The 17,701-nt window shown below is 37.8% G+C and overlaps 1 protein-coding gene across 7 annotated transcripts in view; it reads left to right on the top strand.

Annotated features, from left to right (window-relative positions):
- Positions 1–17,701, top strand: part of PDS5B (PDS5 cohesin associated factor B) — a 178,980-nt gene that overhangs the window by 41,114 nt on the left and 120,165 nt on the right. For all 7 annotated transcript variants that reach the window (XM_021929535.2, XM_021929537.2, XM_021929540.2 and 4 more), the window contains exon 2: positions 17,457–17,583. In XM_021929535.2, the coding sequence (XP_021785227.1) occupies positions 17,476–17,583 (108 nt within the window). In that variant the 5' untranslated portion in view covers positions 17,457–17,475. The remainder of the gene's footprint in view (positions 1–17,456; positions 17,584–17,701) is intronic.

A 17,701-nucleotide genomic window follows, 5' to 3' on the forward strand; every position in this document is an offset into this window, starting at 1 on the left:
ATTGTACTTTGGCTTGCATTGAAGAATAAAAAGGAGTGACTAAAACTCACTTCTGTGCTTATTCTTGATAGAGTTATCCATTACATTACCCACTGACCCATTAGGTTTCAGCGAGGATATAGATGTCACATACAGCTTCACTTCTCCTCAGTAGCTCTTAGACAATGTTAAACTTATGGTTGATATTTCTTATTCATCTTATGCCCTTTGATTTATTGGTTTTGTACCTTACTTACAGTGCTTTTATAGTTTATTTTTGAAACAAACCAAGAAGTTAAGTGTGCCTCTCTGGCCATTTCCAGCCATATAACCATGTAAGCAGGTATGATGTAGTTCTAATTCTGCCATTTGGGAACTTTCTGATCTTGGGCAAAATCAGTGAATTTCTCTTGTCCCAGTTTTCTTCATTTGTTAAATATGGATGATAATAAAATCAGAGTTGATGATTTTCCAAAAACGTCTTTCAGCAAATTCAGTGACTAGTTTATAGGCTTTTAATGGGTTACTTAATGAAAGCCAAAAAGAAAAGAAAGAAGATACCCAATTGCATTCAACTAACAGAAAGTGAATGTGTGGGCCAAGACAAACATAGCTCAGATTTGGAGTTTCCAGGTGGTGTTCTTTAACGTCCTTGAGATATTAGAAGCAGTGTTCCTTAACTTTCTTTTTTGACTGTAGACGTTAGAGAATACATCACAAGCCCTGATCCTTCTTCCCAGAAAAATGTACATTATCACATGCATGCAAACTCTGTATACTTTTAAATGACTACAGATGGTTCATAGACCTCCTGAAGACCATTTATGGGTTTCCTATGTAGAACCTGAGTGTAAGAACAGACCTAGAGCAGTAGTTCTCAGTATGGGGTGATTTTGCCCTGCAGGGGACACTTGGCAATGTCTGGAGACATTTTTGGTTGTCACAACTGGGGATGGTGATGGTGTGTGTGCGCTACTCATGTCTAGTGGCAGAGCCCAGGGATACTGCTGAACATTCTACAATGTACAGGTGCATCCTGACCTCTACCTGCAGTAAATACTTTTTGGCAAAAAACCTGAGAGTGCTGAAGTTGAGAAGCCCTGATCTAGAGGAAGTGATTAGTGGGATTTCTTTAAAAAATCCTTCAGAAATGTAATTGTTATCTGGCCTTCTTTGATAGTAGTTGGGTAGTAGATAGTGCAGGGTTAAAATCTCTGGGCCTCACTCTGTGTTGAGTGTTCTTCCCTCAGGTATTTGCATGGTTTATCATCATTCTTTTTCAGGTTTCCGCTCAAATGTCACCTGGTCATAGAGTCCTTTCCAGTCTTTGCAAGGTAAAACAGCTCCCTCCCCTACTTACTCTTTTTTTTTTTTCCTCAGACGGAGTCTCACTCTGTTGTCCAGGCTGGAGTGCAGTGGTGCGATTTCGGCTCACTGTAACCTCTGCCTCCTGGATTCAAGCCATTCTCCTGCCTCAGCCTCCCGAGTAGCTGAGATTACAGGCATGCGCCACCATGGCCGGCTAATTTTTGTAGTGTTTTTATGGAGACATGGTTTCACCATGTTGGCCAGGCTGGTCTCGAACTCCTGTCTCAAGTGATCCAGCTGCCTTGGCCTCCCAAAGTGTTGGGATTACAGGCATGCGCCACCACACCTGGCCACCCCTATTGACTCTTTTTTTGTTTTTTTGAGATGGGGTCTCTGTTGCTCAGGCTGGGGTGCAGTGTTGGGATCGTGGCTCACTGTAACCTCGACATCCCTAGACTCAGGTGATCCTCTCAGGTCAGCCTCCCAATTATCTGGGACTAATTTTTTTTCGTATTTTTTGTAGTGGTGGGGTTTCATTGTATTGCCCAGGCTGGTCTCAAACTCCTGGGCTCAAGCAGTCCACCTGCCTTGACCTGCCAAAGTGTTAGGATTACAGGCATGAGCCATGGCGCTTGGCCCCTATTTTTCTTAACATTTTACGTTATCTAACACACACTTGACATTTGTTGTTTGTTTTCCTTCAACTTTAATATAAGCTATGCCATGAGAACAATAATCTTTGGCTTTCTCCTACTGTTATATTCCCCAGTCAACAGTACCTGGTTACAAGTTTCTTTCTGTTTTGGTTGATGAAAACGTTTGGAAATGGTAGTGGTTGCACAATATTGTAAATATAAGTAATGTCAATTGTACACTTAAAAGTGGTAGATTTTATGTTACATATATTTTTACACAAAAAACAAATGTATTAGATCTAAAACTATTGAATCGTACACTCTAAAAGATGAATTATTTGATATGTGAATTATATCTTAATAAAACTATTTAAGGAAACAAAAACACAACCAGCTATCCGTGTTTGAACAACAGTGTCACAAAACAAAGTTGTTGATTTTAGCCAGGAAGCATATAAGGTAGATGTAATCAGTGAGACTAGATTTAGATTAGATTTAGTAATATTAATCCATATGCATTCCCTCAAAACTAATGTCTTTGAGGAATATATCAAGTGTTTATGTACTATAATGATTTTGTTAAGCTTTTCCCATTATAGGGAAATTTATTGAGAAACTTACCAAATTAAACTTTTTGGTCGACTTGACATCCTAATTTTTCTTATAACCCCTCCCCCAGTTTACTCATTATTATTTTATCTACAAGGTAAATAACTTTGTAAGCAGATTTATTAAATATTTATCATTATGGATACTATGTTACTTTAATTAGGTAGAATTAACAATTGTACTCTCATTTGCCCTGTATACAGTATGGTACGTTGGGTCCTTAGGTATCAATACTTTTGTGCCCATTTTATTGTCATCTTAAAAAGATACAATGTAGTGTTATGCAGTGCCTCATGGATTTCTGTCTCAACCTCATTCTCCTACTAAACTATATACTTCTCTCCTGTTTTCTACTATATCCTCTCTTCAAATACTTTTGTGTTATCTTCCAATTGTTCAGAGCTTCCTGTTACTGCTTCAGTGAGCCTCTTGCAGTCCCTCATAGATTCCCGCACTCTTCCTGTGTTCTTGCTGGTATGTCTTTGTCTTTGGAAGTTCTCTTTCTAAAATATAAATCTCATTGCTTTGTAAATTTCTTAGAAAAGAAAGAAAAATAAATTACAACTGCCTTATATGATAATGACCAAACTCCTTATCAGAGACTTAAGGCCTTAGATTAACTGGTCCCAATTTCTTTTATAACACCTTCAGCAATATGTGCACATGTATATGTACATGCACAGAATCTGGTTGATTCACTTTTGTTTCAGTACTTTTTTCCTTTCTATTTCAATTAGTATCATTTTGTTTATCCATTCACCAGTTAATAGATATTTGGATTGTTTATACTTTTTGGGCATTATGAATACTGCTATAAATATTCTGGTAAAAGTCTTTGTGTGGATATAGGTTTTCTCTTGGATGGACACCTAGAAGGGGGAATTGCTGGGTCATATGGTAAATTTACATTTACTTTTTTTTTTTTTTTTTTTGTTAGAACAAGGTCTTACTCTGTCACCCAGGCTAGAGTGTAGTGATGCGATCTCGGCTTACCACAGCCTCCACCTTCAGGGTTCAAGGGATTGTCTTGCCTCAGCCTCCTGAGTAGCTGGGATTACAGGCGCCCGCCACCACACCTGGCTAATTTTTGTATTTCTAGTAGAGATGGCATTTCACCATCTTGGCCAGGCTGGTCTCTAACTCCTCACCTCGTGATCCACCCGCCTCAGCCTCCCAAAGTGTTGGGATTACAGGTGTGAGCCACCGCGCCCAGCCAACATTTAACCGTTTAAGATACTGTGAAACGTTTTCCAAAAATGGCTCCAGCATTTTACATTCCCACAAAATATGAGGGTTCCAGTTTCTTCACAGCTTCAGCAATACTTCTTACTGCCTTTTTTTTTTTTTTAATTTATTTAAAAGAGGCAAGGCCTTACTCTGTCACCTAGGCTGGAGTGCAGTAACTCGATCATAGCTCACTGTAGCTTTGAACTCCTGGGCTCAAGCCATCCTCCTGCCTCAGTCTCCTGAGAAGCTAGGACTACAGGCACGCGCCACCATGTCCAGCCAATTACATTTTTTTTTTTTTTTGGTAGAGATCGGGGAGGTCTCACTGTATTGCCCAGGCTGGTCTAGAAATCCTGCCCTCAAGTGACCCTTCTGCCTTGGCCTCCCAAAGTGCTGGGATTACAGGTGTGAGCCACTATGCCTGGCTTTTTTTTTTTTTAAAAGACGGAGTCTTGCTCTTGTGCCAGGCTGGAGTGCAGTGGTGCAATCTCGGCTCACTGCAACCTCTGCCTCCGGGTTCAAGTGGTTCTCCTGCCTCAGCCTCCCAAGTAGCTGGAATTACAGGCATGCACCACCACGCCAGCTAGTTTTTGTATTTTTAGTAGAGACGGGGTTTCAGCATGTTGGCCAGGATGGTCTTGATTTCTTGACCTCGTGATCCACCTGCCTCGGCCTCCCAAAGTGCTGGAATTACAGGCGTGAGCCACTGTGCCCTGCCTGGCCTGTCTTATTAATTAGTGCCATTGTACTCGTCTAAGCTATAAAATATCTTTGTCCCTTGAGTTTCTGGATGGGCTAACATTTTTGTTTCTGTTCAGTTTGCTCAGATTTTTTAGTATTCTGGTTCTTTTTTTTTTTTTTTTTTTTTTGAGACAGTCTCGCTCTGTTGCCCAGGCTGGAGTGCAGTGGCGCGATATCTGCTCACTGAAAGCTCTGCCTCCTGGGTTCACGCCATTCACCTGCCTCAGCCTCCAGAGTAGCTGGGACTACAGGCGCCCACCACCATGCCTGGCTAATTTTTTGTATTTTTAGTAGAGATAGGGTTTCACCGTGTTAGCCAGGATAGTCTTAGATCTCCTGACCTTGTGATCCACCTGCCTTGGCCTCCCAAAGTGCTGGGATTACAGGCGTGAGCCACGGCGCCTGGCCTAGTATTCTGACTCTTAATTTCCAATTCAGCGTTCCCTAAGAGCCTGAAGTAAAACGAGAAAACTTGACCTCTTGTCATTGCTCTGCCACTTACTACAGGGTGACTGTATGCAAGTTCGTCAGCTTTCTGAACTTCATTTCTGTAAAATAGGGATAATTCCCACTTTCATAGAATTTTGAAGGAAAATGTGTGCATGAAAGAGCTTTGAAAACCATGATCTGTCTTTCAAAAATTAAAGCTGCCATGCTTATGTATATAAAGTATCAGAAATGTGTACAGGGATAGTAGGCAGAGTTGGCACTATATTGTAATGGTAAGGCATTTGTTACTAAACTTGGTATGTAAATTTCCTCATGGAGCTTTTTTCATATGGAAGTGTTTGGGTCTGATTATTAGAGGATTCAACAGTGTGCCAGAGATGGAAAACCATTAGGTTAAGGGCATAGGCTTTGGGAATCAGATGTGGCTCAATTTAAGTTTAGTTGTTGATAACTTTAGCATAGTTATTTAACCTCTTTGAACCTCAATTTTCTCATTTATAAATGGGCACAATTATGTAGTTCATCTTAGTAAGAACATTTATTCAGCTTTTGCTTTTTAACCAGCATTGTGTTACGCATTAGGTGTGTAGCAATGAACAAATTAGGATCCTTAAACTTTTCTCATATAGTATGCAGTTCACAAGGGGAAACACATTAGAGAATTTATATTTACATTTATGATAAATTCTTTGAAGGAAAAATGTAGGGGTGGTGTGACAGCATGTAGTAGGGATTTTATTTAGACGGAGTAGATTTGGGACAGCTTCCCTGATTGACAGGTGAGACTTGAAAGAGTAGTGTTAGCCAGGCATGAGGGCTAGAGAGGAGAAAAAGTTTCTTGAAGCAGAAGGAATAGCACACCCTGAGACAGAAGGATCTTGGTTAGTGTCTTCAAGGAATAGAGATGTGACTGGAGTGTAATGAGCAAATGGTCAGATTAGTATATTTGGAACTTATTCGAAGGGCAGTGGGAACCTATTTAAGAATTCTAAGTAAGGCAGTGATATGAAGAGATTAGTTTCTTAGGATCATTCTGGTTGCTCTCTGAAGAATGAATTGGATGTGGCATAGATTTATGTTGTGGTGAAGTAATGGCTAAATAAGGGTTGATTTCATTTACATTTTGCAAGGTAGCATTTATAGGACTTGATTGTTGATTGTACATGTTGAAAGGGAATTGCCAAGCTTCATTCCCAGAAAACTGTGAGGAAGAAATGGGTACATGAAGGCAACACACACTGGAGAGGGAGAGGAATGAAGAATGAGGATTTTTTTTGGAGGGAGAAAAAAATTGGGAGACATTTTGTTTAGAATATCTTGAGTTCACAGTATCTTTGAGAATACCCAAGTGGAAATGTTAAGTAGACAGTTGTATATGCGGACTAGAGTTGAAAAGAGAGGTCTTTATGGAGTAGGTATTAAAAGAAAGCTTAGGGCAATAACCTTGGGAGAAAAACATAAACAGTAAAAAGAGAATTGAGCTCTGATAAGTTACTGATATTTGGAGGTTGAGTAGAAGAGAAGTCTACAAAGGAGACAGGAATAACCAGTAAGGTAGGAAAAAAATCAGGAAAAGGCAAAGTGTTACTAGTAGAAACAAAAGGAAAGTAATGTTTCAAGGAGGAGGCTGTGGTCAACTGTATATCATACTGCTGAGATGAATAAAATAAGGGTTAGAAAAGTGTTCACTTGATTGGCAACCTAGAGGTCAACTGATGACATTTAGTTAGCTTTTACTGCATAACAAATCACCCAAAGACTTAATTACTGGAAAAAACTGTTCCCAATTGTGTATATTGGCAATTTGGGTTTGGCTTATCTGGGTGGTTCTACTGATCTGGGCGAGGCTTAGCTGATTTTAGCTGGGGTTGCTTATGCATCTACAGATATGCCTCTCTGGTCACCTGGTGATTTGACTAGGGCTGGCTTGTTCATGATGACCACGGCTGGGACAGTGTGCCTCTGTGCATATACGTTCTAATATTCTATTGGGGTAGCTTGGACTTGCCGACATCTCCATAGCAGAATTCCAAGAGCAGTAGGTAAGCTAACCCAGAGCACAAGCACTAAACTTCTCAATGTCCCATTGCCCAAAGAGTCATAACGCCATCTCAGATTCTAGGTCTGAAAAAACACTTTTATTTCTTGATGGGAGGAGCAACAAAGTCAGATTGTAAGGATGTAGATACAAGGAATGGAAAAATTTGTTGTCATTTTTTGCAATCTGCTACAGTGACTGCAGCAAAAGCATTTTGCTGATGGGGCGGAGTGTGGGGCTGGGGAACTGTTTGGAAGCTAGACTAGATTAGTATGGATAGTGAATGGGAATTGAAAGTAGATAGTATAGATTACTCTTTGAGAAGCTTGTCTGTGAAAGTAATTTGGGATAGAGGACAATAGCTGAGGCCGGGGAGGTATTTGTAGTCTAAGCAGGTATGTTGTATTTTCTTTCCCTTTCTGCCTGAATGCCTTCCATCCATCCAATAACAGAATATATTTGAATGCTGAGAGAAAGTATCTAGTAGACATAGAGGATGCTGGTATAGGGGAAAAAGGAGATAACTAATCAAATAAAAGTCTCTGAGTAGAGGATGGGATTTTGTGTGCTTATGAAGGGGCTAGTGTTTTGATGTGAGGAGGGCTATTTCCTTTCTGGTATTGGGAAAGAGGGAGGGAAGGAAGGAAGGGGGAAGGAGAGAAGGGAGGGAATGGGTGCAAATGTACATAGGCATGTAAATTGGGTGATAAGAGGCTGAGGAAGTTTCTGTTTCATGGCGCTTCTGTTTTCTCAATGAAGAAGCAGCAGTCTAAGTGGGGGCGGGGGGGGGGTCGTTGTGCAAGAATGTGTTTTGGAGATTTGACGTGAATAGAAAAATTCGTAATTTTATCTGTTCCCCCACCCCCTACAATGGGATATTGAGTTGACTACTGACCAGAGAAATACTAATCATTCAATAAATGAGATATTATCACTATTAACATACAATAATTACTTTAAAGAGATTTAACAGAACACTTTCTGTGCTGTTAGAAACTGATACAGGTTGAGATATTCCAGGGCCTGGGGCTCCTTTTCTGTTTGAGCCAGTTAAACTTTACTGTCTTCCATAACATTGATGGTCCTTAAAAAATGATATAGGCAAGTGACCATGTTTGCCCTTTACAAATAAACATTAGGAAAAATATGTATTCAGAGAAAGGGTCCAGTTTCTAAAAGAACTTCCTAAAGTATTCACCGTTACTCTGTTTTATCAGAACAAATAAGGAATAACATAAATACACTTATTTTGAATTAATAAAGATTAATTCAAGCTGCATGGTAGATTAGTCAAAAAATTGTATATTGAAAAATGCAGCTTTTTGTTTAAACAATTGGAAAATATGTAAATATGGCCTTCAAGTTATATGCTTAGGAGAGAATAGCATAATTTACTTAGTCTCTTGTCTCTTAGGAAAAACTCCCGTTAGATTTTTGGTTGTCCCTCAACAAGAATAAGCCTAACTTTTTAGACTGTTTAATTATTGTGTACTAAAGAGTTGTCTTTATGGAGGGCACCATCTGCTGGTTGTAAGAGGTAGCAGTTGTGGAGAAGACTGCCTTCTGCAGTTATATCAGACTCTTCACAAAATCTTATGTTTTCCTTTGAATTCCACCTCAAACCTGGAGTAAAATCCCAGAAGGAAAAAAACAGCTTTTAATTAACATGGCCAAGTACGGATTCTAGTAGTGATTTGATTTGATTTCTGTGGACATGAATTTAATGTCACACTGTGAATTTTTAAGAAAAATCAACATGAAACTGGCAGATGCTGGTTTTTATTTGTTGATTTGGATGCCTAAATCAACTAAAAAATAGGATTGCTTATTTTTATGGCTGCTCTTGCTCTTTAGTCAGTACTTTGTTTTCCTTTTCCATTCAGTGAAAATATCTTACATATTTTTTACTACAGTCTCTTGTTTCTTTACATTTATGAATATTGATTTACGTCTGATAATATTAAAGAATGAATATTTCATTGATTTTTCTTCCTGGTACTCAGTGTGATTAAAAGATTCTCATATATTTCCTTTAATGATCATTTTATTTGAACTTTAAAAAAAATCTTTAGTATTAGAATATTTTCTTTTCTTTTTTTTTTTTTGAGATGGAATCTTGCTCTGTCACCCAGGCTGAAGTGCAATGGCATGGTCTCAGCTCACTGCAACCTCCACCTCCCGGGTTCAAGTGAGTCTCCGGCCTCAGCCTCCTGAGTAGCTGGGACTACAGGCATGCGCCACCATGCCCAGCTAATATTTGTATATTTAGTAGAGACGGGGTTTCGCCATGTTGTCCTGGCTGGTCTGGAACTCCTGACCTCAGGTGATCTGCCCACTTTGGCCTCCCAAAGTGCTGAGATTACAGGTGTGAGCCACTGTGCGTGGCCTAGTATTAGAATATTTTCTTATGCTTTCTGTTCATACTGAACATAAAAATGTAAATATAATAATATACATATAATTTTTGAACTGAACTGTTTTCTGAAAATGCTTGTTTCAAATAACCCTTTGAAAGAAGGGAAATTCTAGGTTATAGTTTTACTGTAAAATGGTGGTAAATTTAAAGTTTGTATTTTTTAAATGGAGAAATTGATAAATCAGCACATTGTTCTGTAATATACCATAGTTTATAAAATGGAGTCTGATACAGGTCAGTTTTATATAACTATTTTCGAAGTACAGTTATTTTTCATTTTTTGTTTACTTTACCTTAATGGTGAATAGTTGAGATTCCCCAAAGATGAAAGGAACTATTATATGTCAGATCATTTATTTGACTTTCTGTTTAAGGAGCAACTCTGTATCAATACCTGTTTTTCATTGACTTAATGATACCCTCTTCTTCTGCATTGCTCCTTTTCTGCTTCCTCTTTTTTCTTTTCACCTTTTTCTTATCTCGTAATTTGGTATTCATTCCCATCATTTTCTGGACACTTTTTTCTCAAAGGTCATCCTGTCAAGTTCAAGAGAGTATTTGCTGAGGTCATTTTGTATGTTTTCACCAAGGGTAATCATCACTATATATCACCCCTCCATCTTCAAACTTTTTTTGCCTAGGTTTTTGTAGTATCACTATATATCACCCCTTCATTTTCAAACATTTTTTCCCTAGATTTTTGTAACATTTACTCTAATTTTTCTAAAGTCATTTTCTTGACTTTCTTTTGTTTTCCTTCTTTATCTCCCCTGTGGGCTCCCACCACCCCAATCACTATAGGTATTTCATTAAGGTTTAGTGTTGGTATCTCAGCTCACCCTACTCATTTTCTTTACTCCTCTTGTAAACCCATAAAGCATGAACAATAAATGGTTCTAAAATATTTTCTCATTTTAGACCTTTTTTCTGGAACTTTAGATGTATAATCTACAGTTGCCTTCTAGAGCAAAGTTTATTTCTCTCAAGACTTAATCTCTCTCTGGGGTTTCCCCCATCTCCATTACAATGAGGGCAGAGCTCTTGTACATTTGCTCATCATTGCATCCTTAGTACTTAGTATATCGCACCAAGTAAATTCTCAATAAATATTTAAATAAATGGCTTTCTAGGAACAAAGGTTTTGAATCTTATAATCATCTTCTGCTTCTGTGGTATAATCATTCATAAGTCTTTGAATCATTTTCTTGTTTTGTAGTCGTTGCCTACAGTCAGTTCCTCATTACTTCTTTCTTGGAATTTTGCAGTAGTTTTCTAACTAATTTTAATTTCTCCTATGTCTAGCTCTACTTTTTGTTGTAACCGTAATTTCTTCGAATAGTTCTGGCCATTCATTCAGTATTTCCTGAGTGCCTACTACTAATAGTAGCTATTATATGTGATAGATGGTAGTGTAAATGTTATACTCTACTTTTCTTAAGGAGCTTACAGTCTAGTGGGAGAGACAAAGACAGAAATAAGTACAATAGATACAATGTGATCAATGCTAATTGTAGTAGATTCAAAGTGTGACTAGCTGTAGGGGAGGAGCCTAGCCCTGCCTGATTGAGGTCAGGAAAAGTTAAAATGAGACTTTAAGGTCTATAGAGTTTGCTTAGTAGACAAGGGCCAGTATGTTTTACTTGGAGGAAAAACAACCTGTGTATATTCACAGAGGTGTTTCAAACCTTTCCTTACAATGCTGTTTATAAGACTGAAGTGCAAATTGAATAACCTCCCTCTTTATTATCTCTTATTTTTTCCGTCTTAGCTCCTTTTACTTCCTTCCACCTTCTCCTTCAGTCACACTTCTGGGACAGTAACTGAAATTTGCTCTCTGAGATTTATTCAGAATTTTTTTTCTGTCTTTTTATTCTCTATGTTATTACCACTTTACCCCTGTCCACTTAACAGAAGTGGTGTTTCTTTCAGTCTTATTTTTCCCAAGTTTGTTGTTTATTTCTGTTAGGATAATTTCAGAATCAACTGTGATTCACTTATTTAGGGGAATGTCTGTTTCTCTTCATGGATTTTGAGACCCATTTTACTCGTTTTGCTCTGTAGTTTCTGCTGTTGTGTTCTGCATATGAGGCGCTTGATGAGTTTTTGACTACATGGATGAGTATATTTTACAGGGTCACTCTGTGGTCTGTGGCCATATTCATGTGTTTGTTTTTATGAATGATGAACAGCTTTTGTCTCTGAGATAAGGCAGAGAGACTTTCTTCCACTCCAGACTCAGTGGAAGAGAAGCCTTATCAAATTTATCAGTCTTTCCCTGGAGTGCTTTGTCCTAGGCATTTGCTGAGTATCTTCTTTGGTTGAAGGAATGTAACTATGAACTTGGTTCTTGCTAGATAGTGTTTTTCCTAACCTGAAGTCATGCAGCTATTCTCTTGTATCATATTCTAAAAGCTTTTAACACTTTGCCTCTATATTTAGGTTGTTACTGTACCTGGAATTCGTTTTGCGTATGGTGTGAAATATAGGTACAGTGTCCTTTTTAAAAGACATAGATATGGAAGTGTCTTCTGAACTTTTTATTGTATTCTCTCTGTTCTTTCCTAACCATCATCCCTACCACTTTTTTTCATGTACAGTTGCGTACCACACAACTTTTCTGTCAGTGACGGACTGCATATAATGGTGGTTCCATAAACTTACAATACTGTATTTGTACTGTACCTTTTCTATGTTTAGATATATTTAGATACACAAATACTTACCATTGTGTTACGGTTGCTTACAGTGTTCAGTACAGTAACATGCTGTACAGGTTTGTAGCCTTGGAGCAATAGGCCATACCATATAGCCTAGGTATGTAGTAGTCTGTTCCATTTAGGTTTGTGTAAGTACACTGTATGATGTTTGCACAACAATAAAATTTCCCAATAACATATTTATCAGAATGTACCCCATCATTAAGTGATGTATGACTGTGTACGGGAGGAACACAGATTTTTGGATGTTAATCTTGTATCCTGCAACCTTGATGAACTAACTAGTAGTTTATTTTTTGTAGATTCCTTTGGCATCTTCTGTGTAGACAATCATGTTGTCTGGATGTAGGGGCAGTTTCTTTTCCAATATGTATGCTTTTTATTTTCTGTTTCTTTGTGTGCTGCCTAGGGCTTCTAGCATTATGTTGAATAAAAGTGCTAGGAGTAGACATCCTTTCTCTGTTTCTGATCTTAAAGGGGAAGCATTTAGTCTTTTACCATTAAGTATTTGTGTTACCTGTTGTTACCTGTTGGTGACTTATGCTTGTTCTGGATGTCCCTGACTTATGATGGTTTGGCTTACAATTTTTTGACTTTATGATGGTGTGAAAGCAGTACATATTTGGTATGCTTCTTGACATATGATAGAAATGCACTTTTGGCTTAATGATATTTTAAATTTACAGTGGGTTTATTGGGACCTAACCTTACTGTAAGTTGAGGAACATCTATATATTGATGTTTTTACTTTTCATCCTTGCTAAACTCAGTCTTAGTAATTCACATGTTTTATCTGTAAATCCTTTTGAAGTTTTTATGTACATAAACATATCATCTGTGAATAATGACTGGTTCATTTTATATCCTTATACCCTTTATTTCTTTTTCTTCACCTTCTTTGTTGATTAGCATCTTTATTGCAGTGTCAAATTTTTAAAAAAGTGACGATAGTAGGTATGTTCCTGTAGTTCCTGAACACAAAGCTTTCAGTGGATCGTCAATAAACATTATTTATGCTATAGGGTGTTTATAGCACCCTACTCTTCTCAGATAAAGGAAACTTTCACCCAGTTCTTAGTTTACTACACTTGTTTCTTGTTTCGTTTTTGTTTTACAGTCATGAGTTGTTGAATTTTACCAAATTTTTCTTAATTTATTGAGATTTGAAAAAAATCAGTTTAGTATATAATTTAAATGTGATTTTCTTTTTAAGCCTGTTGCTGTGATGAATTTAACCTTGCCTTCCCAGGATAAACACTTAAGAATATATTGCTGCATTTGGTTTCCTAATGTTTTGTTTAGGAGTTTTGCATTTATGATTAAGATTTGTCTGTGATTTATTTTCTGTGATTGTTCTTTTCTGTTTTCCTTGTTTCAGATATGGACTCTCACTCTGTTGCCTAGGTTGGAGTGTAGTGGCGCAATCATAGCTCACTGCATCCTTGAACTCCTGGGCTCAAGTGATCCTGTCACCTCAGCTTGGCTAATTTTTTATTCATTTAAATTTTTTTGTAGAGGCAAGGTCTCGCTTTGTTGCCCTGGCTGGTATTGAACTCCTGGCTTTAAGCAGTCTTCCTGCCTCAGCCTCCCAAAGTGCTGGGATCATAGACAGGAGCCATTGTGCCTGGCCTGTGATTGTTCTCATTGGGTTTTGTTGTCAGAGTTATGCTAATTAGTTGCTTAAAATTAGTTGGGAAGGATTCCCTTGTTTTTCATTTCTTGGAACTATTTGTATGATATGGGTAATATTTCTTCCTTTATTTGGCAGGACTCACTAGTAAAGCCATCTAGACTTGGATATTTTTCCTTGTGGAAAGATCTGTTGATTGATTTTTTTTTCTTAATCTTTTTTTCTTTTTTCTTTTTTTCTTTCTTTAGTTTTGGTAATAAGATGTAGTTTCTCAGTTTTATCTACATTTTCAAATGTTATATTATCAAATTTATAAGATTGGCCTGTGATTTTTTGACTTTGTTGATCCTACGCTTGTTTTCTTTTGATTCATTGATTATTAAGAAGTGCTTTAAAAAATTTAAATGTCTGGAGCTTTTCTTGTTATCTGTTTTGTTAAACTTTTTGTTGAAGTGTAACATACATTCAGAAAAGTGCAAAACTATGTCTTTAGCTCTATGACTTTACACAAAGTGAAAATACTTGTGTAACTAGCATCTCCGAAGTGTCTTTTCACCCCTCCTTCCGTTAACGTTTGTCCCCCAAAACATCACTGTCCTGACTTTTACCATCATAGATTAGGTTTCTCTGTTTTTGAGCTTATAAAAATGTAATCATACTCTTATGTAGTGTTTTTTGTCTGGCTTCTTTCACTTTGGTGTGTGTGTGTGTGGGTGCGTGTGTGGGTGTGTGGGTGTGTGGATGTGTGGTGTGTGTTGAGATGGGGTCTGCTCTGTCACTCAAACTTGAGTGCACTGGTGTGATCTTGGCTTACTGTGGCTTTGACTTCCTGGGCTTAAGCAGGACTTTCACCTCAGCTTCCCGGGTAGCTGGGACCACAGGTGCACACCACCAGGCTTGGCTAATTTATCTTTATTTTTTGTATAGTTGAGGTCTCACTGTATTGCCCAGGCTGTTCTTGAACTCCTGGGCTCAAGTGATCCACCTGCCTTAGCCTTCCCAAATGCTGGGATTACAGGTGTGAAACATCATGCCCATCCAGATGTTTGTAATGTTAATCCATATTATTGTGTGAGGCAATGGTTTATTCACTCTCATGGCTGGTTTTTTTTTTTTTTTGCTCCCATTGTGTGACTATACTACAAGTTGCTATTAATTCTAGTGTTGATGGTCATTGTGTTTTCTGTTTTGGCAACTGAATGGTATTGCTATGAACATTTTTTTATATGTCTTATGGTGGACAAACTATACGTTTCTATTGAGTAAATACCACAGAGTGAATCTGGGGCCTATTTATCTTTTTTTTTTTTTTAACTTGATGTTTAGCTTAACTGGTTTTAGTGTTTGCATGACATATTTTTCCATCCTTTTACTTTCAACATGTATCCACATTTTTCATTGTCTTTTAAGGTGTTTATATTGAAATTTAAAAATCTTTTTCTTTTAACCTGATTGTGTATATTACATACACATATAGTACTTAGTGTGTGCTAAACAATATTGTAGGTACTTTATATGCAGATACACCTCTTAGTTTTCATTTGGCTAATTTGTCCTTGTTTTACTCTGTACTTAAAAATTATACTCCTTGGTTGTAAACTTTAGATTTGCAATTATATTCTTTCTCTGCTTTGAAGATAACATTTTGCTGTCTTCTGGCTTACGTTGTTGATGTTGAGAAGTCACCTGTTAGTTTATATGCTATTCCTTTCAAGGTACTGTGTGTGCTCTAAATTTTATTTGTTTTCTGGAGTTATGATTATTTTAAATTTAATCCTGTTGGGCTTATTGAATTTGTAGGTTGGTATTTTTTTTCTTTTTTTCTTTTTTTTATTATTATTATTATACTTTAAGTTCTAGGGTACATGTGCATAACGTGCAGGTTTGTTACATATGTATACTTGTGCCATGTTGGTGTGCTGCACCCATCAACTCGTCAGCACCTGTCAACCCGTCATTTACATCAAGTATAACTCCCAATGCAATCCCTCCCCCCTCCCCCCTCCCCCATGATAGGCCCCGGTGTATGATGTTGTAGGTTGGTATTTTATGATATTCTCTGTAGGTATTTGACCTCTGCTTCAATCTAGTCCTTCTGGTACTCTCATGAATCCCATGAATGAATCTCTCATTCTTCTCCCTCTATAACTTCCATGAATTGTAGGCTACATTTAGGCCTTTCTATCCTTACGTATTTCAGTTGTATGTTTCACTGTGTTGCACTCCGGATAATTTCTTCTGACCTTTCTTTCACTTCATTTTTTTTTTTTTTTGATGCAGGTGGAACGCAGTGGCGCAATCTCAGCTCACTGCAACCACCACCTCCTGAGTTAAAGCAGTTCTCCTACTGCAGCCTCCTGAGCAGCTGGGACTACAGGGGTGTGCCACCACACCTGGCTGATTTTTGTATTTTTTGTAGAGATGGGGTTTTGCCATGTTGCCCAGGCTGGTCTTAAACGTTGGAGCTCAAGTGATCTGCCTGCCTCAGCCTCCAAAAGTGCTGGGATTACAGGCGTGAGCAATCCCACCTGGCCTTTAATGGTTTTTCATATCTGCGAATACACTGACCTGTTGAGTTTTCAATTTCAGTAATTGTATTTTTTCATTTTTAGAAGTTCTATTTTTAAAAAATCTTCTAGTTTAGTCTTTATAATTTTTTTTGTTTCCTGTAGATTTTTTTGGAATTGTCTTTTATTTCTTTAAGATTATAATAGTTCTACAATCTTTGATAGTTATACTATCAAAAATTGTGAGTCTGTTTCTGTTATCTGGTATTTCTGCTGGTTCTCCCTCATTGTTGCTTGGTTATTTTTGACTTGATACTGCTCATTGTTCTAGAAACATCATAGTGGGGATTCTTTGATATTTAGGATGAAGGCACCCTTCTCTAGGCAGGACTTGGATTTACTTATGTTAGGTGCTTGCGACTGTATTAACCGGGAGTCTCTTGAGTGCATGTTTTGAGATTCTCTGGGCCACTTAGGTCATGTCAACCCCAACAAGTGTGCAGGCACATGGCCAAAACTAATTACCTATTCCTTCCCTGTATTCGTGTTGCCCTTCTCTGTTTGGCACCAAAGCAGCCTTCTCAGCGGTTCCCTCTAGGCGGGTGGGGCTGGGAAAGGAGGTGTTCATTTCTAGTTTACCTTCTCCTTTGCAGGTATATCTTCTTTGGGTAGGGTGGTGGCCTACATTAATGTCAGGAGAGTTTCCTCTTTGACTGTCTGCCTTAATAGGTGCAGATACACTTCTGTTCCCCTGGCCCTATAAGACCATCAAAACTGAATCCCACATTTGTCAGAATTGACAGATGCTTTCAGAGTGTAAGTAGCTATAATGTCCCACTTGTTCCCACTTACTTCCCTGGATTCCTGTTTTCTCTTAGGTTTTAGTTTGAGTACTTTGTGGTGCTTTTAAAAAGTATTTATTTTTTATTCTTTTTCTCTAGCTTACTATTATTATTTTTAGTTGGAGGGTTAGGGCAAATAACAAAGCTTGCCACTGAGGAAATGAAAGTAAAAATAAGTTTTGTTTTCTAAAAATAATTTTGGGAAATGTTCAATAGAGTGATTTTCATTAAATGGTAAATTACTGTAAATTAGGAGGTAGTTATAAATTTTGGTTGGTGGGGAAGGTTACCATTTATGTTTGTTAAGAATGTTTGTATCTATTTTTTGGTTTGCATCTAATAGTTTTCTTGTTGTAGGGGTAGAAATATTTCTGTCATGGCTCATTCAAAGACTAGGACCAATGATGGAAAAATTACATACCCACCTGGGGTCAAGGAAATCTCAGATAAAATATCTAAAGAGGAGATGGTGAGACGATTAAAGGTAAGTAAAATTATGTTCTTTTGGACATCTGTGTAGGGCAGAGGTCCCTTGTGGAAATCACATGGGGCTATAATAGATCTTGTTAGGGTAACTTGAAAAAGCAAAGCAAAGCAGCAAA

Source organism: Papio anubis, chromosome 15, assembly GCF_008728515.1.
Source record: "Papio anubis isolate 15944 chromosome 15, Panubis1.0, whole genome shotgun sequence".
NCBI lineage: Eukaryota > Metazoa > Chordata > Mammalia > Primates > Cercopithecidae > Papio > Papio anubis.